Source organism: Sebastes umbrosus, chromosome 13 (genome assembly GCF_015220745.1).
Source record: "Sebastes umbrosus isolate fSebUmb1 chromosome 13, fSebUmb1.pri, whole genome shotgun sequence".
Classification (NCBI taxonomy): domain Eukaryota; kingdom Metazoa; phylum Chordata; class Actinopteri; order Perciformes; family Sebastidae; genus Sebastes; species Sebastes umbrosus.
The window spans coordinates 11,353,786-11,380,430 of NC_051281.1; the positions used below are offsets into that span (position 1 = coordinate 11,353,786).

The window sequence follows — 26,645 nt, forward strand, 5'->3', positions numbered from 1 at the left end:
AAAATATATCCCCAAAAGCCTGTGATTCTGGATAAAGGGCCAGTGTGTAACAGTTAGGGGGATCTATTGGCAGAAATGGAATATAAAATTAATAAGTATGTTTCCTTTAGTGTATAATCACCAGGTAATGTGTTTTCGTTACCTTAGAATGAGCCGTTTATATCTACATAGGGAGCAGGTCCTCTTCGCAGAGTCGCAGATGTGCACCGCCATGTCTCTACAGTAGCCTAGAACGGACAAACCAAACACTTTCAACTTTTTCTGCTTTCTTTCTAATGTTACCCGTTGCCACCGCTCTCTCTCTCTTGCTTCACCACTCACTTTCCACGTACACACACACTTTACGCACTGGCTCTGCTCCGGATGGCTATAGAGAAGGCCATTTGTGTTTTTTGCGTCGGCCACCGTAGCTCTCCAACACGCTTGGCACACGGGAGAGGCTTCAGGTGGTTGCAATCTTCTCACCGCTAGATAGTGCCCGATCCTACTCACTGGACCTTTAATATGCCAGTATGAATTTATATACATTTTTGGGGAATTGGTCAGTCAAGATATGAATAAAGATTGCAGTTTTAGTAGAACATATTAAAGGATGTCCTTTCTTAGGCCTCATTCTTGTTCATAAATACCAGGTCATTACTGTAAAAGAGGCATATTCTCAGATTTACCTGGTAGATAAAGGTAAACAAATTGCTATGTTTTGTATTTTTGCCTAAGAAACTTTATCTCAACTATATTTGGAACTGTCCTATTAATGGTTATCAGCAGTACAACCCTCTGTGTAAGTGAATTCAGTGTAGTTGTTAAGATAAAACGGTGGAGAGCCTTTAAGAAGAATGGTTTATTAAGTCTACTGTTCCACCTGATTTACTCAAACAAGCTTGTCTTAATATCTCTAAGATCTATTGTCCTATTGTGCAGGCTCTTATCCTTTTGTCCTCTGCACTGTACATCTCAGTTAAACAACTAAAAATAAGATATTTAAAATATGCACTTCTGAGGAGTCATATTATTCATTCTGTTAAAAAATAAATGGTGGAAAAATCTTGAAATCCCATAAGATGATTTAAAGTTGTTTCTGAGGACTAAAAAAGGAAAGTGTCATGAATATTCTTGAGTCATTTTCTTGTTCATCTTCAGTTATTTGCCCTTTGATTCAAGTAACAGAGCATTGCAATTTGGTCTCTCCTCCCTTCCGAACACACTGACAGAAATTTCGACTTGTTTTTTAAAGGATTGATTTGCACATGTTCATTCATCTGTTTATTCATTCATTTATTTGCATTTGTAATGGCTTTGTTTTTACTTTGCATAATACATATTAGGGATAATCCACATGGGAGATAATTGGTGTTTGGTGAACAGTTTCTCGAGTTTTCCTGCTGACTTCTAATGATTTTATAATTTGACTCACTTTTACATTTTGTCTGTTGCCTTTTGTTCCACAGATATCTGGCTTTATACGCCTACAAGCCCCAGAAGGCTGACGAGCTTGAACTTAGGAAAGGGGAGATGTATCGGGTGACAGAGAAGTGTCAAGACGGGTGGTTCAAAGGCACCTCGCTGAGAACCGCTGCCTCTGGTGTTTTCCCTGGAAACTATGTCACCCCTGTGTCCAGGTCAGTGAGCTCAGGCTTCATGGGGAGGGTGGAGGGTATTGTGGTCGTACAGCTTCCAAGGAACTATGTCATTCCTGCAGCATCCAGATAAAAGCAAGTCATATTGGTGGTGTACAGTATCTCACACCCTTTGCCCAAGATGGAAAAGGAACATCAATCGCATGGGCTGTCAAAGTGTTCCTCTGCATAACCAATCCCTACCTGCGGTAATTGTAATGTACTGTAATGTAATTTTAGTTACCTCATTCGGTCGCAGTGAACACATGCTTAATGTCTCAGAGGGTAGAGCAGGTTGTCCACCAATCGGATGGTCGGTGGTTCGATCCCCGGCTGCTCTGGGTCACATGTCGATGTGTCCTTGAGCAAGACACTTAACCCCAAATTGCTCCCGAAGGCATAGCCATCGGTGTGTGAATGAGCATTTAGATTAGATCCTGATGGGCAAAGTCGGCACCTTAGCAGCCTCTGCCATCAGTGTGTGAATGCTGACATGTAGTGTAAAGCGCTTTTAGTGGTCGGAAGACTAAAAAAAGTGCTGTATAAATGCAAGTCCACTTAACATTTACCAATGTTGTGAATTAAACAAAAACACTTACTTAGGTTTAGCAAAAAACATCATGGTTGTGCTTAAAATTACTACGTTTGTACAGTGAAAATGTTACTTTATGTTGTGAACACGGGACACGAACGAAACGCCGATTATTAAAGTAAAAGTGAAACTTAACACACGGTACACAAACAGCGGTCTCCTGGATGAAAGCCTTGGGTTTGTTGGACCCATCCACCTCCCTTCCAGCCCGCCCTGTGTGTCTCTTTTGCTCTTTAAACTACGTCACCACAGCACTTTTCCTGAGCTTTTACTGTTGAAAGCGGATGAGTTTACATTGTAGTTAATGGAAAGCCCAGTGCGTCTCATTCCACAGATAAAGGGTGCCTTGTGTACCTTAAATGCCGACGGCCGTGATAAAACATTGGTATTTGACGCTCTGGAAATGAGAACAGGCTGGTCATTTTTCACATGCAGTTTGAAACATCTGGTATTTCAAACCTTCCACTTATCATTCAGTTCATTTGGTTTGATCATGTGAACCCAGCAGCAGAGTACAATCAGACTAAGGCCCCTAATTGTGTCCTCGCACAAAGGCAGTGGTAGTGCAGTCGTAATTTGCATTGTAATTTTTCATGGTAATTTCCTGGCTCCAACTGAACCCGAATACACGTCAGGCTGAGCAGTGCAATTTTGCTGCTTGTTATGGCGTGCAATTGTACTTGTGTTTCCGTGTACTCGCACTGCCTCTTGTCACAAAGGCACGCCCAAAAAGCAATGTTTTTGGGTCTGAGTTGGCGGAGGCACCATCTGAAGATACTGTGTCCTCCTCCTTCAGCCTCTGCTCCACACTGTGCACTGTCAGGATTTCACCTCTGGGCACCAAAACTAGCAAAATGATTTGGTTACACCAGCGAAAGCATATTCTGAGAAGCACTTACCAGTAAGGGACTGTAAACTGCTGTGAAAACTGAACACAGTACTTTTTTCAGCAGGAAACAACACCACATTTTATGGGATGTATTAGAATGGGAAACCATTTGAACTTCGTCACTGATTCGACTGATATAAATTAGAACTCGGAAAATAATAGACATTAGGAAAGATTTTTCGAGAGATATTTACAATTTTATTTAAATACAATGTAACAAACAAAACAGCAGTCAGTTGATACTGGCTTTATCTTTCTAATGTTGGGCTACATACTCAGTGTAGATCATTATCATCATCATCATAATTATCATCATCATCATCATCATCGTTGCTTTTGGCATCCTAAACATTGTTACTCATAGCAGTTAAAACCAAATAAAGTAGAAAAATGAGATGTGCCGAAATCATATTTGGCAATTTAATTGCCCTCATTATTCGTGTATGCGTGAAAACATTTGCAGTGGCTGTTCATCTAATCTGTATTCTGCTCCATGATGCAGTCAAAGAAAAGGAGAGAGAGGAAGAAAATGAAAGCAAGGGAGAATTAGAATAATAGAAAGAGAAAGAAAATAGAAAGGCATAACTGAGGGAGGAGAAGATGAAAAGAAAGATATGGTACTTTAGGCTAGACAGAAAGGAGGAGTGGAGGGGAAAGGGTAAAAGACTGAACGGAGAAAGAAAAGGTGAGGAAGGTAGAATGGGGTAGAGGAAGATGAGAAGAAATTGAAATAGAAGATAGTAAGAGAAAGCAACAGAGTGAGGAGGAGAAAGAGATGAAACGGCAGCAAAAACAGCAGGTGTCCCTCTCCACTGGATATGAATGGCTGCTTCACATTCTGCAGTTATGCAATTTGAGAGAGAGAGAGGGAGAGGCAGAGAGAGGCAGGACAGGCGAGTAATCAAATGAGAGGCAATTTGTTATTTTTACGCGAGCATACTCTCTCCTTCTCCCTCCTTACCTCTCCCCCTCCTTTGTCTGCAGTGCAGCTCAGAAATTTTTCAATATGATAATGAGAGGCTGCCAAAGATGCCCCCACACACACACTCATACAATGTGGAGTTAGACCAATTCAGGATGCCAAATAGGCATGTCATTCATTTTGAAATGCAGTTTGAATATTTACATATTTGTTGTGGGATTTATTATCATGATTGATACAAACATACAGTATTTGATTTGAGCAGATTCCGTATTAGAATTCATGAATGTGTTTGGATTATAGTTATCCTGGATTCATTTGAGATTTTTAACAGCACACATGAGGATTTTCCACTCTGGCAAGAATGCAGTTTTGGTGTAAAGGAGGATTGTCTCCTCTTATAAAGTAGTTTGAAGTCTTAAAAGTTACTGATAGCAACTAAAACTAGAGACCATATGGAGATGGAATGATCACACCAGTCGCAACGCCAAATCAAGCCAGGTGCATAAAGTAGAGGGACTAATGCCCTCATCCCCACTTCCTGCCCCCAACTTCCGGCGCCCTTGCTCGGACCACACACATCTTCAAACTTGTCCTTCATTTTTATCTCAACTACACACCTATAGAGTTTCTTGACTGCATCTTGCACGGTTGTGACGCTATCACATTGCAGCCCAGTCGCCAGGAAAAAACCTTGGCATTGTACGTTTCAGCAAACCAGGGATACATTGAATGTTGACATTTTTGCATTCAGTCAGAGCAAGTGATGTAGATTAAATAGTGAAAGAGACACACCGGGGGGGTGGGAGTTGAGGTAGATGGGTCCAACGAACACAAGGCTTTCATCTAGGAAACCGCTGTTTGTGTCCCATACGTCATGTTACAATCAGCTGTTCGTTCGTGTCCCGTGTTCACAACATACAGTTTCATTTTCACTGTACAAACGTAGTAGTAGTAGTAGTTTTAACCCCAACCATGTAGTTCTTTCTTAAACCTAACTATAGTGGTTTTGTTGAGTTGTTATGGTTTTTACGTTATGTTGCTACATTATTATTTGAACATAAACCATGATCTTTTTTCTAACATTGCGTTTCTGCAAGTGTGATACGAGGCTGATATGAAATGTATTTATGAATTATATTTATGGTTCAGAAACCTCACCATTCAACGTATCCGTGATTTGCAGAAACGTCCAATGCCAACATTTTTTCTGGCGACTGGGTTGCACGTTGATAAAATCTGTCCATGGATAAACACCTGGCAAAGTACTCAAAACAATTTCTGTGGTAGACCCCGCTACAGTAGGTGTCTCCTGGACCACATTTTGCCATGACAACACACACAGACTCACAAGGTGAAAACAATACCAGCGGCTGGTAAATATGTGTAGAATATGGGCCTTTACAAGCCCATGTAAACCCAACACACACAATAAGCAGTACATGTGTTGTCCATAGAGAACATCAAATCAAAGAATCTGTGAATAACTTTGCTGTTTCTATTGGTACATACACACAAACACACATGCAGTTCACACACAAACAGAAAGCCATAACTCTGTATATGTGTGACGGGAAGTCGATGGGCGGCCATAAGAGTGTGAATACCGCCGAGTCAATAATGTTCAGCTCACTGTTCTGCCATTCAGCACTCTGCAGACAGAAACTTGAGCAGCCTGCAGCTCCATATATGTTACAGTGGGACATTAAGTCGTGCTGATCCACCGGTCAGATAATAGCACTGAAATCACTCACTTTGACAGAGGATAATAGTGCTGTTCGCACCTTCTGGACAAAATACTGGCTATTAATATTTTGTACTAAAGACTGAGAGTGTATACAGTCTTGCTATGCGAGGCTGTACTCTGGCACAGCTTTGCTTTGAGCTCAATGCTGTCATTAGTGTTGCAAACATTTAGTTGTGCACGAAAGTTTTGGATAAATTCACAATTTGGAGTGACGATGGCGCTTAATGAAATGTCAGGGGTTCAATAAAGTTATTGCATTTCACCCTGATGGGCACATGAGTGTCTGCACCGAAGACAAAAAAAATATATATCATCTTTAAACAGTTGAACTATTCAATGACAAGACAATATCCCTCCCTCTCTCTCCTCTGCAGGGCTCCGTTTGGAGTCGGTGGTTCTCGGAGCTCATCTTTGTCCAGCCCAGTAGGTGGAGGAGGAGGAAGTGGGTGCAGTAAAGCCCCCGACCCTTCGTCCCCAGGGTCCCCGGGGCCCTCTTCGTCCCGTCCCTCCACCCCACTAGTAAACTCTGTCTCCAGTCCCGCCTCCTCTCCGCAAACTGCCGCCGCCCAGCTGAAGAACTGCCTGCGCTCCAGTCAGCATACGGTTAACCAGGCACGCACCTCAATGCAGCTGGGTAAGCAGAAACACACACAATGTTAGAAATGCACATAATGGGTTTTAATCATTGAGCTCTGGATTCATTAAACATTCAGCAGCATCGGTTTTTCAGTTTTGTTCCTGTTTTAACAGTTTATCGATCGATCCCGATCACGTTCACTGATTATCATGAATTAACATAATGGCACAGCCCCACCATGCCACAGTAAGTGGCACTCAAGACAGAAATAATTGAGAACTAAGTGACTCGCAAGTTGAGCTACACTTGTGAAAAACAAACAGCCTGACATTCTGCAACAGAATCAGCGGCATTAAAATCTCCCAATACGACACCATGTTAGCAGAGAAGTGAATCTTGTTACATCCCTCCAGAGAAATGTTAAGCAAGTGAAAAGAAAGTATTTACTCACATGGAGATGTGTCTGTCTCTGGTATTTTTCATGCCATGCTCTGCAATATCACGCTGTGCGATAAGATGCTCACCAGCCTACAGGCTTAAAGGAGCAGAGTGCAGATCATTTGGGAACCTGCAGCATTTTATCCGCTTAGGCTCTGATTACAGAATAATAGAATATTGATCAGTGAATAACCAAATGAATGAGTAGGATGAGATCCAGTTAGTGGCATACAGATGCAGCACATGGACATTGAATATTAAAATCATACAGGATTGTTGAGCATCTCATTCCAAAACCAAAACCAGACCAAAAGTATGTGGACGCATATTTTTGACCATAAATCGTATGTATGTTGTATATAAATATATTGTATGTATATTGATAGTCATCTAACTTTTTTCCATCTATCAATTTCCTATCAAAGGGTTTAAAAACACAGGCAAACACATTCACACCTACAGGAAATTTTGAGCCTACAATTCACCTAACCTTGTGATGCATTTATTTCAGGCATTTTATGTTCCTTTATAAGATAGCAGAGACAGTACAGAGGTGTTAGTAAATGAGGGGAGATAGATGAGGGGTGACATGCAACTCGAACCGTGGGCATTGCAATTATACTGTCAGCGTCTCAAACCGCTATAGGCCCCCAGGACGGCGCTAACCTGCATGTCTTTTGACTGTTGGGGGAAAAAAACACACGCAGAGAACCCAGAGGCAGGTGTACGCTTGCTGTGAGCTGACAGTTGTAACCACAGAGCCATCATGCTGGGAACAATTTTACATTGTAGAAATGAATCCCTATGATATTGTTGTTGGAAGCAAACATCATGCACCCATCCTCACTGTTACTTTCCCCTGCGCTATATGAACCCACTGAATCATCACTGAACATAAGCCGCTATTGCAGAACAGTTACAAGAACATACTGCAACTCGCAGTACAATAACTTAACACAATTGCAGCGCTACGACATGCACAAACTGTGCACATAGAGTCTTCACGCACCACAAAGACGTCAATAAGAGCTCTGCTCACACAGTGGTACTGTTTGTGCCTGCCACGCACACACACTCACCAACACACACACACACCTGTGTCTGTACAAGGTCTAGATTATATCAGCCTTGTTCTCCACTCAGGCTCTATTCATCTCTCCAGAACCCCTTTCTCTCTTTCTCTTTGTGTGTTTTCTTTCTCCCTCTGAGAAAATAATGGTGACCGTTTCTTTTTGGGAGGCTGAAGAGTACACACTGTGAGAACACTGCCAAGAATATCACACACACACAGACATGTGCACTCCCACGCACACACACACACACACACACAAGTGAACACACAGCTGAATGACATCACTGTGCTTTTTGTTTTATGGAGGCGTAATGACAGAGCTTCATGCCTCTCTCCGTCCACCTCTTTCCTTTGCTCCCTCTGTTTTTCTCTCCCTCACTCACTCTCACACACACACAAACAGACACACACACACACACACATCTGGTCTCCATTACGAAATAAAGTATGCGCATAGTTCTGGCGTTTAGTGGTTTTATCACATGACCAGCGCGCCTCTCTATGGATTTCTGCCTGAGTACTGCAGTGTACAAGAGCAGGTGGCTAGCAACCCTGTGTGTGTGTTTATGCGAGTGCATGTGCATGCGTCTATGCTTACGTGGGTGCGTATTTCTCCGTACTTTTATCCTCATGAGCACCAAATGACCTCATACAAATTGAAGGCTGAGAAAAGTGCTCCAAAACTCAGGACATTTCGTCCAGTTTTTCTTTTATTTCTACAAGGGGTTCGTTCAGAAGTAGGTCCTCGAGTTAACCTCTGCTTATTCACAGGATGTTACTGGCATTCACATTTTTAGCGATGTGGTTTGAATGTTGTACCTTATCCTCTAAGATTGGCCTGTGTTTGTGGGTTTTTGTCAAACAAATGTTCAAATGAGGTGAATTGAAGACTCTAGACTCCATGTTTTTAAAGTAATTTATAGATAATTGCTTTCATCAACTGTATCTCTGGGATAGACTGGTTTCTCTGCCTTCCACTCAACGCATGTGGGGATGTACTCCAGCAGCCTTTACCAGCCTTTACCACTGTTATGCTTAAGCCTTTAAGACTTGAGCAGAACAGTGTGTCAAGTAATTGCATTTTGCATAACGCTGTATACATTTTTGGACATTACTGTAATCTAAAGTTGGTAAAAATCCTCCAATAGTGTGGCTACATCTTGCAGAAACCAGAGATCGCCTCTTTGAAAGTGCATTTGTGTTTATAATAGTGCCAGACCCACATACCAAAGACACAGATTATTTTGATACCATATCTCTCCTCAGATATTGAGTGCTCCCAAAACATTGCCTCTCAGGACTAGTGATGACTGCACTCATTAAATGTTTCTCTCATTTTTCTCTGTTTTAGTCCACAGTCCTCCTGCTGGAAGCCCAGAGCGCCCCACAGTGGCCCTGTCCCCCCTGCGTCCTCAGAGTTCCTCCCCGTCGCGCTGCCCCGGCCAATCGGGTCGTCCTCACTCCATGGTGTCTCCAGGACCCAGCTTAGGGCCCTCACCCCTCTCTTCCCCCGCCTCGAGGCCCCTCCTCCCCCTCTCCTCCCCTCTCTCCTGCCTCACGCCTCCCAACGTGTCAGCGGTGCTCCTCAACGGGGACCTGGGCAGTCCCCTGCAGCCGCCATCGCCGGGCCCCTCCCAGGGCGTCCTCGCACCCAAAGCAGAGAAGGTGAGCCTCATCCTCACAAACAACTACAAAAGCACATTTTAGCTGAGAGTCAATTATTATTGGCTTGTTTTAAAGCTGGACTGTGGAACTTTTGTATCCCCCCTCTGGCACTGAGAGTAATTACACAAACACTGTTGACGCATGCTTATGACGTACGCCTGCAGGTGAGCTCAGCCCTTATGAGCATCTTATGCAAATAAGGGCACATTTTGAACGGGCACTGCACTAATATTTTACAAATACTAACCTGTCCAAGAGCAGTAACGCAACTTTCGTGTCTGCCCGTAGTCCCCTCTCTTCTTTCAGTGCTTTCCAACGAGGAAAAGTTACACCAATGGTGATCGGTGTTTGTCCTCTCCATCATTCGCTTTCTTCTTATTTGACTTTTTTTTAATCCTTCCCCTGAGCGCCAAGTTTCTTTTTTATTTGTAGCATCTACTCCAGAAACTTTTTTTGGACGCTTCTTAGGATTTTCCACCATACTCCTAGCTGCTGCTCCATCGCTATGGTCTGTCCCCCCTTCCATCCCCCTTTAGCTGTGGCTGGTTGACGTAAATTGCATCACTTCAGGTGTGCCAGCGTGGGAAAGTTTCCACAGACGTCACAACGCCGGTATAGCACAAAATCCAGAGAGCTTTCCCTGGCTGCGATAGATATGTGAAAGTCCCGCACTCCAGCTTTAAGATATTAAGCCATTTTACACCAATGTTCAGCAGTCATACTGTGAATAATCCTCTGTGGGAATAGATACTGATGTCTCCACCAGCAGTCGCCTCAATTAACCACATTTGCAAACAAAAGATTTATTGTGTTTTGAGAAATGAGAGCAACTACTGTTACACTTTTTCTCTAATAGAATAATAATTAGATGTCGTGCTTCTACAATACATTATTCTATTATTTTCACCACATGCATAATCAAGAGCTGAATACAACTTCACACGCCCAAGTACATCAAGATTTTGGGAAAACGGGTTCCCCAAAAATGAAAATCACAACTCTTGATCATAACATAAGTCTTTGAATACTGATTCGTTCAACACGTTTAATTAATGTTTAATTTCAATTAAATAATAGCACAGCTTTCTGACTAGGGCTGCAACTAAAAATGTTTTTCATCATCGTTTAATCTTATTATTCTTAATTAATCAATTAGTCATTTAGTCTACAGAATGTAAGAAAATAGTGAAAATATCCAACCTGATGTCTTCAAATAGCTTATTTTGTTTGATCAACACTCCAAAACCCCAAAAGTATTGATATACCACCACAAGATAAAGAAAAACAGCAGCTCCTCACAACTCAGAAGCTAAAACTATGGAGAATTTGGCATTGTTGCTTAGAAAATATAAGCGATTAATCAATTATCACAATAGTTGCAGGTTAATTTTCTGTCAGTCGACTAATTGATTAATCGAGTAATTCATTCAGCTCTAAATCTGACCGTCATTATTGGTGAGAATATCCAGAGTCAGGCAACTGTTTTGAGCAGGGAATTCAATAAGGCAAAACAAATATTGAGTCTGTGTGAGTCCACATCTCCGTTAAACAATCCCTCTTGTTTCAGACCACTCAGCCATACTAGAAAAAAATACCACTTCCACTTCCTTTGATTCCACAAGTTAGTCATCCTGTAAATAAAACTAACCATACATTCATACAACACCACATCAGGTGAAAAATAGGTGTTGTGTCTTCCAGATTTCACATAGCTTTCTTTGTGTACGTGAAATCTGTTGTGTGTGTGTATGTGCGATGTGCCAGTAGTCCTCTCCTACCTCAGTAAGTGTCATTCACCCAGGCAGCTGGCACAAATGCTGAATGCCAACCTATATGTTGTGAGATGTGCGCTGGTAAAGCTGTGGATGTTAAATCGGGCTGCGCTGACAGTGAAGGATGGCAGCGCAAGCTCGCATCTGTCTCAGCTCCATTTGTTTCACTGTTGGCTCCACTGTCTGGGACAGCTAATCTATGGCTAGCTGACAAACAGCTCATTGACTATGGAACAGCAGGCAGCGGCCTTGTTTACATCGCCACACTCAAAGATGGCTTGAACCGGATTCAGGTTTATTATTCATATCCTGAATACGTCCGATAAAAGTTGGAACAATGTAGTTAAAGTGCTGTCTGTCATTCTGATGATAAAGAATGCTTCCATCTTATCACAAGTGCAAAATGTGTTTTCCTAAAAAAAAAAAAATTCTAGTTTGTTTTTGAATGCTTTTTCTCAGCTGTCTATAAATATATCAATATGGATTTGGTTGTAGTTGCATCCAATTATGATTTAAATGCTGTTTCGGAAGCTTTTACGCCCTGACAAGATTAAGATTCTGGAGGAATCAGTTTAGGCAGGGTAGCTCAAGAGATCAAATTTAAAGATACTGAGTATTAGCACAAACTGTTGTCAGTCTCATAATATCCTTTTAAGAAATGTTCAGCCTGACCTTAGTTCACAGCACTTACCTTTGTTGCTTTGAGCTCGGCAGAGCAGAAACAACAAGTTTGAAGTCAGGGTGGCGATGAGGCCGCACAGTCAGTCTTTGTCACAGAGGAAATGATGAAGCAGCTATGATAACTGTCTGGCAGACCCAGTTAGGGTAATCTCTGTTCGACACGCTGTCTCACTGTCTAGAGCTCAGCCGGCATTACAGACACATATCACGTTGGAGATTGAGATGTGTTTGTAGACCGTTTCCAAGAAGTCTGCACACTAAAAGGCTGTCAGAAGTGCCTGCAGGGTTTCAGAAGGTCCAGAAAAAAGTCTAAAAATGTCTTGAAAAGCTATGTTTAACTGAATATTTAAGAGTATTTACAGCTTTGAGGTTAGATAATAACAATTACATCAAGCAACATATGGAGTTAGCATGATCCATGTTTTTCTTACACATATTTGAGGCTACCGCAAAGCATGTAAAAGACTTGAGCATGGATGAGTAAATGATTGAGTAATTAGCTTGGTGGGGCGTCCAGTGCATCATTCCTCTCAACCCTGAGCAATCTTAACACCCCTATGTCTACTCTGAAAGGTTAAGTTCAAAACCTGCCTTTATCAATTAACTCACCATCAGCGCTGGATTCTGCCTTAATGTGATTGTTTTTTTAATTACTGTATGTGCAATTTGGAATGAAAGAAAACGTCACACACACAAGCATAAATGCTGTTTATTTAAACACCAGTATGTAAAAGGAACAAAGAAGAAGAATGAAAACACTACAAGCTCCGTTCAGTTTCAGCATCTTGCCAATGTGCTGCAGAGCAAGGCATACATTCACCACTGTGAGTGTGTGCTGCCATCTGGTGGTTCACTTTGGAACAACAGCAGCAGTTTGACTCACTTGTGCACACACACGCACACACACACACTCACAGGCGAGCGCACACTCACAGGAGGCAGATTAAGCCTTTAAGCCTGCAGATGAAAGAGGAGAGAGAGTGATTATTCACTTTTTTTCGGCTGCTTTCAGTCCCACCTCCTCTCTCTGTCCTCCCCGCTATCTTCCTGTCTCTCCACCTTTCCTCCTTTCCTCTCCTTTCTGTCCTCCCCCGCCGAGTCCCTCCTCCGTTCCTTTCACCCTCTGTACCTCACCATTTTCTCCCCTTCTCTTCATCTTTGTTTTCCTCTCCATCTTCTCCTCCCTCTCCCAAATTAAAATTCAAACAAGCTTTATTTGCATGACAGGAAGGAAATCTGTGTTGCCAAAGCGGTGGAACATTTTATGTGTACACTCCAGACAGCGAGCATCATTAGATTTATGCAAAAGTAATTTATGTTTTGGGGGAAAAAAGTTAAACAAAAAGGCTACACATTCCTAATCCTGTGAGAATTAATCAAGTCTTGTTTTTTTCGGGCAGTGCGTATCTCTAAAGCATTGGTATTTGGAGTGCAAGAGCAAGGAATGCTGTTTGTTTTGGTCTGCTGAGTCAAAGTGTTTATACAGCCACTTTTGCCTTTGTAAGCACTTTTTGCTGTGCTGCCCCATCTCTATTACTAAGACTGGTCATTCGGACTATAAATTGTTATTGGGGTTTTTGGGGGGGTTTTCTCAATCATTTGATTTTGATCAGATATTTCAACAGTTTTTTGTCACCCGAGAAATTGGTCACAGTGTACTTTGTCAGTGTAGATGTACGAGTTTGGTTGTTGGAGGTTCGATGATTGAATTTACTTCTGATATTCAGTTTGTTCAGATCACTCTTTGGGTTGTAATATTTATACCAAATTGCATAAAAGTCCTGTGAACTCAAGAAACATTAAAGTCAAAAGTTCTCCTGTTTAGCCTTATTTTTTTTCTATAGTTTATAAAGTAGGCTCCAATTTTGCTTTCTTAACGGACCTTTCTAATAATCCACAGTGCCTGAAATGTGAGTGTCTATGATTTTACTAAAGTGTCCAAATGAAGTTATTGGATAACCAGAGTACTGCTGGAGCATTAATCAAATCAAATTCATTACCAACGATCTTTAAAATCAAGTTGGTAATGAATCATAGTTTGTCATTTATCAAAGAAAAATACCAAATAGTTGCAGCTTTAAATGAACAGTGTGTATCATTTAGGGGGATCTATTGGCAAACATTAATATAATATTAATACGTATGTTTTCTTTAGTGTATAATCACCTGTTAATAAGAATCGTTGTGTTTTCGTTACCTTAGAATGAGACGTTTATATCTACATAGGGAGCGGGTCCTCTCCACGGAGTCCACCATGTTGCACCACCATGTTTCTACAGTAGCCCAGAACGGACAAACCAAACACTGTTAACTTTTCCTGCTTGGGCCGGAGTCGATAACGTTACTCGCTCTCGTCGCCGCCGCTCACTCTCTCTCTCTTGCTTCACCACTCACTTCCCATGTACACACACACTCTGTGCACTGGCTCTGCCCCAACTGGCTCTAGAGAGGGTCATTCATGTTTTTGTGTCGGCCACTGTAGCTCTCCAACGCACTTGGCACATGAGAGAGGCTTCAGTTGGTTGCAATCTCCTCACCTCACCTCACCTCACCGCTCATTGATACCACCAGATCCTACACACATTTAAGAAAACTTCCTGCAGTGTTTTTTCTTTTCCTGAGGTGTGGCTTTTTCTCTGACAGATTATCACTTTGATCGCTTGCATGTTTTCTGAAAAATTTTTTACAGCAGTCACGAAGCACAGGCAGGTTTGCTTTAAGCCGGGTTCGGTAGTTGACTGTATTGCAGAGCCATCTGTAAAAGCTTGCAAATTTGGTGTGACAGCTGGGCGAAAAAATAAGTGATAAAAAAGATAAATATATAGACATAGCTAAAATATTAAATATATTGAAGAAGTGTCTTTTATAATGTTATTAAAGGTTATGATGAGCTCTCAATTTTGGTTCAGAAACTGGAGAAAAAGGGATGAAAAGACTTGTGAGGACAACAAAGAGAAGTCATTAACCATTAATGATCAAGGTGACAAGGTTTGCTTTTACAGTTTGAGCAACTGTGATTCACACAAAGTGATGTGTCAGACTGAAACTGGTTATTATTGAGTTCTCTTACTGCTAGATTTATTATTCAGTTATGTGCTCCAGACTTTGCAGCTCAGGTTCACACAGAATGATAACAGGTTCGGTCCAGTGTCACGTCCCACTGACATGTTTATATGCTCCACCAAAAGCTACAGACAGACAAGAGCACATTCACACTTATCGAGACATTTTTAAAAAGATTGACGAGGTACGCGGTGCGGTAAAACACTAAAAAGGTCTGTGGTTGCAGATGCTTTCCATACTGCTGCTGATAAATATTGATTATTTAGTCATATTTGCTGTTGTTTGGATGTCATAAAGTTACAAATTTGGCTGACACCTCTAGTCAAGTCAATTTTATTTATATAGCCTAATATCACAAATCACACTTTAGCCTCAAGGGGCGTTACTTTGTATTTATTTACCACCACTTGTTAAAGAAGCATCTTCCTCTCTCTGCTGCTGTCTTGACTCTATTTCATCCTTTTTTTAATATATAAGTTTTTTAGACAAGTAACCAAACAGTCAGTGTGAATTCTTTCATGGTTGCAACTCCATGCCGTTGCCATGACAACTGTCCATCACAGCATCGCAAAGACACTGCTTGATAGAAAACAAATTTAAAAAGATGCTTGATCCAGCAGCGCATGTATAAAAGAAAACAGATGGGCTGAGGCAGAGACCGGGCTGATATGGAGGCCTCATGCATCTCCAAAAAAAAAAAAGTAATTATGCTCAGGCATGCTCAGTATTGATCCACGTTGTCATGACTGTGACTGTAAAATCAGGCCAAGCAGCAAAAGAGACAAAGCTGTTTTTTCCTCCTGGCATCACACACAGTCTGACTGAATGGGCCGTGTTGTACAGCTTTTCCATAATCGAGCATCAATGGAAAAACGTGACTCTGCCTTTATAGGTGCCATTTAGAAATACTTTATAATCAATATAGTTTATTCTTAAGAGCATCGCAGTAAATGCACACATATTCAGCTTGAAGGATCGTTAGCTGACCACTTTGCTTATCTACCTGTCTGTTCGCATTGTGACTGAGCAGGCATTCATACTGTGAACATTATCTTAAATACCATGCTTTTCTGGGTCATTAGAGTAATAACTTCTCCCATCGCCATTGTTTCCTTCCCTCTGAGCCGTGACTGAAGGTCAGAAGGAGAGAAGAATCAAGCTGCCTTTTTATTTTGTTGTGATAGTTGACCTAGATTACTTGTTCTGCTCATAGAAAACAGCCCAGCTGACATTGCCATGTGAACGATATTTTTATTATTATTTTAAAGATACAATCCTTCATTCATTCAAATCATCATAACATTTTGCCTTGAACTTTGACCCTCTTGCTCATATATCTGCTGCGCAGAGGATTGTGGGTCAGAATAGCCAGAAAGCATGCCGGATGGCATACTGGAAAATGCCACCAGATGTAGTAGAACATCCTGGTATTTTTGGCATACTGCATTTGACATACTATGTATTGGGACATACTTAATATTTTTCTGGCATAAAAAATAGTATGGTAGTATGGGTATACACACAGCCAGTCTCAGCCCTCCATACAATTATGTCTAGTTTGAAGAAACACCATCTGCATGTAGATGGTGTGGCTTAGACACATCATCAGTGATGAACTCAGTCATGTCTCAGTATACACTGGTTTTAAGGAATAATTTGAAAACATTTTAAAAGTACAAAAATCTGCCTACTATTACCTCTAAAGTTCACTAATTAACACACTGCATCTTGTTTGTTTTGTGCATACACAAACAGAAATGTAAAAACGAAAACTTGTGGTTTTACAGGAAGTTACCGTGTAATCACAGTGAGATTGCATGGCATGGTATGAATAATGGTGCATGAATAAGCTGTTGTTCGTCAAGACATAGATACAGCATGTAACTTCCTCTAAGGTCTTTATGCTAAGCTAAGATAATCATCTTTTGGCTCCATCTCCACATTTAGCATACAGACATGAGAGTGGTATGGATCATCTAAACCCCCGAAAGAATGTTAACTATTCCTTTAAGGGGGGATAAAATTAATCATTTGTTAAGGGGCATGTCCTCAGTGTCCTTCCAACAAAAACAGCACCATAGCAGCGGCATAAAAAAGACATTTATTGTCTCATTCAGAATTCCTGAGAAACTTTGTCCATGTGAATATTGAAAGGAGAACAGCTCTCCTTGCTTTACTGTCCGCCCACCAATGAAACAAATGTGCTTTTATTACCAGTTTTATTCCTTGTGTCAGATAGAGTCAACAGGAAAATCTTTTTCTATTTGTTTCATAAATGTGTTTTTTGATTAATGTGTCAGGAGTGCATTTGCGCTCTGTGGTTTATTTATATAGAGAAAAGAAAAAAACAAATATTCTGTAGAGGTATTGTTTACACAGACACCAGTTTCATTACCATCGTGTCACTTTTCAAGATAGGCTTTATGAAACCTATATTTCTGTATATCTCACATCTGTATTTGTTTGTTCCTCCCTCCCTCGGTGCCTCCATCCTCTCTCCCCATCTCCTCCTTCATCTCCTTCATCCTCTTCATTCACTCCGCCCATTCTCAGAAGGAAAGGAAAGCAGGGGGTTTATTAAAGCTCCTGTCGGGGGCGGCAGCCAAGAAGAAACCTCGCTCACCTCCCTCCTCCCCGCCCACCCACGACCCCTCACTAGCCGACCCCGCCCACCATCCTCACCACCATCACCACCACGCCCGCTCAGGTTCCTGTCCGATGGCGTCGCAGGGGCGAGCCGGCTCCTGTCCGATCGAGAGTGAGATGGGGGGAGCCATTGGGCTGGAGCCTCTGCACAGGAAGTCCGGTTCCCTGGACACCAACTTCCCCATGTCGCCCCCGCCAACACGCACCGGCAACCCTCTGATGGTCCTCCGTCCTGAACCCAAACCCCTGTCAAGAGAGAGGTAGGCACACACACACACCCACTCAGAAGGAAATTATAATAATCTTGCTCATAATAGCCTTAATCAAGTTGGTAGATTTCATTACGCCACCATTCATGGCCTTGTTGTTGCCGCATCATCTGGGATTTAATATCTACACACAATATGTGAGCTGAGGTCCCTCAGTGCTGACCAAGACCAACTCTTAATACTGCTGTGATTGATCAGTAGATCATCTTTTTATCCCAGGGTGGTACAACCATACACAAACCAGCAGCATTAAAGACACACACACACACACTTCATACCCCTCAAAGGAAACCTGTTAAGTCAGGAACACACTTATAGACACTCCAACTGTGTCACACGACATGGAAGAGGAATGAAGCATTTAATAGTAACATGTATCCTACTGGCAGTAGGATGCTGGTGTGCTGGGAGCACTGGTTATCACACCAACCCATGCATACCTTCTGTCTGTGTGAGAGTCAGAGGGAAAGCTGTTATTACAAACATAAAACATCATATTCCTTTCTGAGGGGATGGTCAAAAGGCATTCTGGGAAATTACTAAATGAAGTAAGCGAGGCAGGTTGAGGGAACATGTGATTCCTAGAATCCATTAAACATATTGATGTTACCTGCACTGATTCAATTCTTTCAGGTGGGCCGTTCCAGCGTGTGACAGAGTTGTGTGTGTGACAATTGTCTATGTGCGTGGCAGGTATCGTGTGGTGGTACCCTACCCGCCCCAGAGCGAGGCGGAGATCGAGCTGCGGGAAGGGGACGTGGTGTTTGTCCACAAGAAGAGGGAGGACGGCTGGTACAAAGGCACCCTGCAGAGGACAGGACAGACCGGCCTGTTTCCCAGCAGCTTCGTCGAGAGCTTCTGAACTGGAAAAGGTGGACAAAAGAACAAAACACTGTTCCTGTTTCTGAGTCGTAAAACACACAAACACACAATCTTGACAGCTACAAACATAGTATGGACCGACATTGGTTTCCGAGACTTACACACTTTTTTAAAGACGGACACTGCAAAAAGAAACTTGCTTTGGTGATAGTCATTTTTTTTAAGTTTTTCCAAAAACAATATGTCAAGAAACACTGAAATAATGAAATTAAAATCTATTGAATACTGGCACAAAACATCAATAATAATAATTGTGTTCAGAAACCCATATCGGTCCAAGCAATTCACACACACACACACACACACACACACACATACAGGAAAGCTAGCCACGGCTTCGACCAGCCACACAGGAAGCAGGGCAGCTTTTCGCATCGGGGACAGCGTTGGATAAGAGGGGCTCCATCAGACTCATTGTTGACTACTGAAGGTACACAGACTCAAAGAGCACAGAAAGACAGTTCTCCTCCTTGGCATCACCCACCAGCAAACACTAGCACAAAAAGCATTAGCTCTGCTTTCCACTGAGACCTCAGAACTTGAATTCGGGTGCTTTCTTTGTTAGAAAAGTGCAGATTTATCGCCAGGTGATGAGGGAAGTGTGTGAGCCTAAACAGTACGGGATCATTGTAAGCACATCTCCGTGTCTAGTTTGTGACAACAAGCACATGTGTTTCTTACAAACCCGATATATGTTAATAACAATGCATGTAGCATTATTATGTTTTCTTTATATATGTTGAAATAGATGTTGTCCCAAACTAGTCATGCTGTGATGATCTGTCACAAAAACAAAAGGTGCAAAAATTAAAATATGAATTAGGTGATTCATTCTTCTATTTATATATCTTACATAAATTTATACAGCCTTTTTTTCATTTAAATTTGACTTTTATAAAACCCGCCACAAATGGGTTAAACTGAATAAACTGGCTTGCTGAATGTAGGAAGAAACAAAAAAGTTACGCCAAAACTATTTAAAGAAGTGATTTTTATTGATAAAGTTGTCTTTTGATCTTTTATGTGGGATTATAGAGACAAAGAATGCACTTGGTAATATTTAATACAACCTGCCAATATAACTATATATACAGTATTTTACACAGTCAGTTATTATTTATTTGACAAACGGGATTTCCGTTGCTACTTGTCACATCCTTTTTTCTTTAAGCAGGCACAAACATCTTTATAGGACAAAAATCTTAATCCAGCCTTTTTAGTTTGAAATGTAAAAATTCCTAAACAAACCAACAAAAAATATAGTTACTAACGCAGAGATCATTCTTGCTAACAGTAATTCCTTTTCCTCAGCCTTTTCTTGAGATACAGTTGAGAGTTTTTGTTTGACTGCAGCAATATTGTAAAACCAAATGTGTGTGGATTCGATGCTCACGGAAGAATGTACGGTCGAGGGGAGAAACACCTGAAGTCAGAAGGCAGGGACGTTAGATACTCATCACACAACTGCCAACCTTTGACAACAACTTTTCCTCTGATCTTGTCAACCTCTAACGAGTATTTTTGTACGGCTTCAGTGAGTGTACAGTCAGTCTGCTTTGTGAATTTCTACGTCCTGAGTGTGGATCCAGGCTTGTCTAGTTTACATCCAGCCACAACCATCTACCTTGTTTCCCTGTTTCTGGAGATAGAAGCACAGCGAAACTCAGAGCTTGACTCGCTAACTGTGTGCGTGTATGTGTGTGTATGTGTGTGTGTTTGTCAGAGAGAAATACATGGCAGGTATTAGTGAAAGAACATAGTTAATGAATGGTTTTCCTCACTTGCAGTTTTTAAAAACTGGGCCAGAATGAAGCACAAACAACTACTGGCCATGTGCACACAGGTGAGGCTCACTCATTGGCTGAGCACACTAATGTCTAATTGAGAGATGAAGTCCCGCCCCTTCTGGTGGACCCCATGGGGAAAAATGTTTGCGGTAGTCAACGGCGAGAGACGAATAATTTTTTGATCCCGTTTGAATTGCGCCATGAATCAAACATATGATGTTTGTCAATTTAAAACATATTTTTGCAAGTCAAGAAAGTCTCAGTTTGTCGTAGTATCATTTAGTTTTGTGTGAAACCGCTCAGTGAAATACATCTCTCGTCTCACAATATACGTCGCCAACACTAGCTAGCTAGCAAACTCAGCTATGACCATGCACAAATGAAACGTTATCTCACCTGATGTGTTTTATCCAGCGACTCCTGGTCTTTTTATCAGCCGGGAAGAGACAGAACAAGCGAGACCAGTTTCTTGTGAGTACATCCCAGTATGAAAAACACAGGCATCGTAGCTTCAGTGACTTTTCGGTGTGTATTCTTTCTAATTACGTATTTTCAAAGTCTTATACTTCAACAGTTTTGCAACAAACCGCGACTTTCTTGACTTGCAAAATTATGTTTTAAGTTGACAAACATCAAATATATGTGATTCATGGCACAAACGGGATAAAAAAAATTGTCTCTCGCCATTGACTACCGTACATATTTTCCCGAAATAAGGTCCACAGAAAGGTGCGGGACTTCGTCTCTCTATTTGGTCATAACCAGGTGAGAGTCTGTCATTGGCTAAGCACACTTGAATCTTCTCGGTGAACTGCATTCATGCCATAAAGAAAGACAATAAATACAAAATTCCAGATAGAAAATAACACTTACTACTTTTTGCATTGCATCAATGAAAAGCTTCCCAGAGTCAACAAAATGTTGCAGCGTCAAAACAGTTTGGAAACGTCTGTCAGTTCTTATTCCCATATGATGGGACTAAAGAATAAACACCCAGACGTGAGACTTTGCTACAAGCTCTCCACAGACTTACAGAAAACAAGCACAGCGCAAAAATGATATTGCAGACACAAAATCTGACTCAAAAATGCAGTTCAATGTTCAAAGTTTTCTCTCGTCAGATTTATGGTCTGATAATGTTGTTACATGATTGTTCTTTGCTTTTTGTCCATGTAATTCTTTTCTGCATAATACTCCTACGTGAAATTGACAAAGAGGAGTAGCATGCTTCTTTTTTTGTAAAAAAAAATCTTTTTAATGTTTTCATGTTCTCCTTGAACTTGAAGTGGAGGTGACAAAAGCACAAGCAGTTTGCTTTTTGAAGTGTTTTTTCCTCCACTATTAGTGGGAAAAAGAACTCAAACCGGATCCCTTAAACTGTGAAGGAAAGTGAACAAAAACGTGGAAAAGGAAATTAACTTTACAAAGTGATTACAGCATGGTCTGCCATCATCTTCTGGCTGCTGGCAGTGCAGTATGGGTAATCCTGTGCGTCTGGAGCAACAGATGAAACCAAAAACACTCTGCTATTTAGATTAAGATCTTTCTTAGCCACATAAACACACACATACAGTAAAAGGATAGGGCTAGTCTGACAAATATTGTTTTTTCAGTTAGAATCACGTATATGATATAATTGGTTTGATTCTTTACACATTTAATGTTTAAATGACCAATTTTGTCTCTTTATTCCATCCTATTCCACACAAGTGTACTAGACTATTACATTTTTAGGGCTTTTAATTGAGTGTTTTAGTCCAGCCAAGTAAAAATGGTGGTTAATTTGCCATGAAAAGGGTCAAAAATAAATATCAAATTTCAGCAAAGAAGATTAGTTATTGGAAGCTTCAATCCAAAAATATCTGCATTGGCCTTCAAAAGCTGTCAGTCAAGTCCTAGTGCCTATAAATGCCAACATACAAAGTATTTACATCCGGCAGACCAATCCGTCTTTTGTCTCTTCCTTACTTTCTTCTTATCGGTACAATGAGCCTGCTGGTTGTTTTTCTTGCAGCTCTGCTTCGTTTGACTCAATGACAAAAACCAGCAGATCCCAGAACAGCTCTGCACAAACCCCTAGCGAGGTTTTCCCTCATCTGTTTGTACGCCCGCTGAATGAGGACTCTAATTTCTACTGAGTCAAACTTAAGCACAAGTCCTCAATTGTGTCGGAGATCAGAGAATCTCTGCGGTCTTATTTTGTTTTCACGAGGTTGATGCTGTGATGAGGAGAAGAGTTTACAACAGTCAAAACATCAGGAATAAAAAACCACAGGGGTCACTTTACAGAGAATATCTTGAACCGCTGGTTTCACCAATGTTTTCACGTCGTTTGTGTTTTATTTACGTGATGTACGCTTGTCTTTCGCCTCAAGCTTCCTGGTTGTAAATGCCACTCTAGAACTCGTGGTGACAGCTTGAAAAATTGTGAACAAGGCATCAACAGCAGTGGTAATTTCCATTGGACATGAACACAACACAAAACATTGAGCATATAATTTTTGTATTGGACTTGATTTCAAATTACTGTCCACTTCTTTTTTTGTCCTTCCAGGAAGCCTGAGCAGTCACCCTGCCATCTTGAATTAGATGTTGGCCATATTTGTTCCTATGGATACTTGTGTGTTTGAGTGTGTGTGTGTCATGGTGTGTGTGTGTGTGTGCACGAGGGGAGGGAGCCTCTGTATGTAGCTCTTTACATAAAAAGGAACTTTATGAAAATGTTTGGTGCGGCGTGGACACTCGCGCCTCATCTGGACGGGTTTAAAACAGCGGTACAGCGAGGGAAACAGAAAAAAAATAAAGTATATATATTATTCTATATTGTGCAGAATATTTATAGGCCTTTTGTGCCATTGAAGTCATGCTCTGCGCTGGCCATGCAGCGCTCTCTACCATGTGATCATTATACATCGTCTTGTACCGATGACCCGTGGTTGATTTGATTGTTTTTTCATGTCAAGTGCATTTTTCGCAATAAATGCCTTTGTTTTAAAACAGATTTTGAGTGTATTTTTCTGCATATGCCTGCAGCTTTAGAATGGAGATAACACAGGAAGTGATGGGAAGCAATACACACTTGTGTACTCTGATGCATAACAAACACATTACCTCTACAGCCCATTAGGATTTTACAGTTGCCCTTTGGAGGATTCATCCTGAGAATCATATTATATCCTGCTCTAATTATAATTATCTGCACTCACTATGTGCTCATTATGAGCTTATGAAGCCTTATGAGCAACACTCCAGGTACAGCTGTCTGACAGAGTGTATTACTGTCATTATCATTATAGACATGCTAGTAAAGGATGTTTAGAAATAAAGCTGACACTCTTTCTGTCTTTTCATCATTCCCTCCATCTTCTCCTTTCTTTCTCTCCCTCTGTCTCTTGTGTTCTCAAGCCAACACTGGCATGGACGAGGTGTGTAATTGGTAATTTCAGAGCGTCCCCGGCACTCCCCTTAAATGACAACCTCATCTCTCCAGCAGCCGGGCCTGTCTCCAATGATCACCTCCATTTGCATTTAGAGTGACTAGCAAAAGGTGACAAGGGTATGTGTATGTGAGTGTCTGTGTGTGCCAGCACATGGGTATGACAGTTATCTTGGGTGTAAGTGCACACAGAAAAACTTGACACTAACACACAAACTCAAACTGCTATATTTAAGGCGAGCAGGAGGCAGGCAGCAAATTTAGATTTTTCAGATTTCTGCAGAGCAGAGATAGTGTTCACCTCTGGCAAGAAAAACTGGGAGAAACCACTTCCCACCCAGGGAGTAGCTAAAAGTGTCTGTATGCGCACACACAGACATACACATGCACACACTTCTCCACAGTTTGCCTTGGTGAAATCTCTTTGGGGCTTCCTCTTCCCGACCTACCAGCGAGGTGCTGCAGGCCCCTGCAGGGAATCGATCAGCAATCCTCTGCTTTACGTCATGCCTGTCTGTCTACCTGTCTGTATGCCAGCTGTGAGTCACATGAAGGGCAAAAGAGCTGCAGGGAACAAGACCTCTACCAGTCAGTATAAGGCGGTCCCTTTGTGTCTATTCAAATATAGCCAAGTGGTGAGCTGGGAGGATGTTAAGCTACTGCTGTCTCCTATATCTTCTTCTAAAGCAAAAGGGAAGCTTGTGATCAACCTCTATCCTCTTACCTTTTGATAAAAGGGAAATAAATGTGGACGTCTCAATAATAGACATTTCTTTTAAGATGAATCATAGGGGTGGAGAGGAAGGAGGTCTGTGGGTCTTACATCAGTCTGAAAATGCCTTACATTGTTTCTCCTTTGGTGCATTATGGGAAACAAAAGGTCCAGTTTTGAGAGTAGGTGACACAAACACTAAAATTAAAAAATACAAAAAAGTGTTCTGTTCTCAAAACTGGAACTGGAACTACTGTAAAATTCCCCTCGGACAACACATTCTCACTCCCAATCGGCAATATTTGACGAGTTGGGAGGTTGTCAGAGACCTTAGTATGAAGGTAAATATGTTGCTAAATGATTGAGATTGTCCATCCATCCATTATCTGTAACCTCTTATCCTATTCAGGGTCACGGGGGGGCTGGAGCTGATCCCAGCTGACATTGGGCGAAGGCGGGGTACACCCTTGACAGGTCGCCAGACTATTACTGGGCTGACACATAGAGACAGACAACCATTCATGCTCACATTCACACCTACGGGCAATTAAGAGTAAAAATCTGAAATTGTGTGTTTAAATTTTCACTTGAATTTGAATTCACTGACAAAAACAAAGCACATGAGAGCTTGTAGAAAAAAGGTGAATTCGAAGTTTGACATTTCCACTCAGAAAATATTCACACACCTTTGTTCTGAATACGAAGTCACAGAAAAAAATATTCACAAATGTATGGATTGATATTTACGTAAGTCATAGTATGTCTAAAAAATTATGGTAAAGACGAAAAAAGTTAAAAAAAAAAAAAGTCCCAGTATAGATTGTTGAAAAATTCATGGTATAGCATGTTGAAAAAAGTCATAGTATAGTATGTCGTAAAAAAAATTCATAGTATAGTATATCTGTTATGTGCCGTGTTGTGTGGGTTTTTGCTCCCTCTCCTGTGTCCCTTCAGGTGCTGCCCTCCCCCGCTGTGAAGCTGCAGTGAATGGTTGTACGCGGCTGCGGCCAATCACCCATGAGGGCCAGGTGGATAAAGCTTTGTTTATACTAGCACGAGACACCATGGCGCGGGCCTCCGTAGATGGCGCACGCACTACAAGCGTGCACAGAGGCGTTTATGCTCAACACACTGTTTGTTGCAATATGCTCCGAAACGCCAGAAGGCGTACAAACAAAATATTCTGTGGATAAGCAAGAAGTCAACGAGTGGTACCGGAAAGACAAGTAGGCTGCCTGGCAACAGTAGTAAACACTAAACACTGACGTACATAACGCCAAACACTGCATTTCTGTACTGTAATTATTATTAGAAGTCAAATTTACTTTTTGTCTCTCGGTGCTACCGCTCGGGTCACCACTCTTTCCATGACACCTTTTTTTAGCTTTTAAAAAAAAGATCTCTCATATTCTTTCACAGCCTGCAGCAAAAAGCCTATTCTTTCCCCAGTGTTATGCCTATTTCTTTCCGAGTATTTAATGTCATGTGACTTTCCCTGTGGTCTCTCAATGAACAGTTGTAGAGATGTCTGTACAGGCATACCTGCTTGGTCAGTCTTCCCTCAAAGGCATCCACGTTTAAATGAAAGGCGCGCCGCTGCTGAACACGTTTTAATTTAATGTTAATAAATTGTTACTCTTGTTTGCACACATCTGTTGCCCATCTCTCTTTCCTGGGTTTATTTTATTGTCACTTCCTCCATCCCCTGAACGGTAAACAGGGGGAACGTAATAATTGGGGGCTCATCCGGGATCCTAAGAGCTGATTGGGTAACAGATTGTTGTGGTTATTTTTGTGTGTTGACGTTGATTCTCCAGTGGTTATCGTGGTGAGTATTGTGCCTGGATGTTGTCTAAAGCCTTTGTTCAGTGTTAAAACA

At 41.4% G+C, this 26,645-nt stretch overlaps 1 protein-coding gene across 4 annotated transcripts in view; it reads left to right on the plus strand.

Moving 5' to 3' along the window:
* The window catches only part of LOC119500239 (E3 ubiquitin-protein ligase SH3RF3-like), a 102,610-nt gene extending 81,774 nt beyond the window's left edge, over positions 1-20,836 (plus strand). For 2 of the 4 annotated variants that reach the window (XM_037789879.1, XM_037789882.1), the window contains 5 exons: positions 1,449-1,619; positions 6,141-6,400; positions 9,205-9,518; positions 17,588-17,940; positions 18,583-20,836. In XM_037789879.1, coding sequence (XP_037645807.1) covers positions 1,449-1,619; positions 6,141-6,400; positions 9,205-9,518; positions 17,588-17,940; positions 18,583-18,811 — 1,327 coding nt within the window. In that variant the 3' untranslated portion in view covers positions 18,812-20,836. The remainder of the gene's footprint in view (positions 1-1,448; positions 1,620-6,140; positions 6,401-9,204; positions 9,519-17,587; positions 17,941-18,582) is intronic. The other 2 variants (XM_037789880.1, XM_037789881.1) reach the window with 2 other exon arrangements.
* Positions 20,837-26,645: the final 5,809 nt, after the last annotated feature.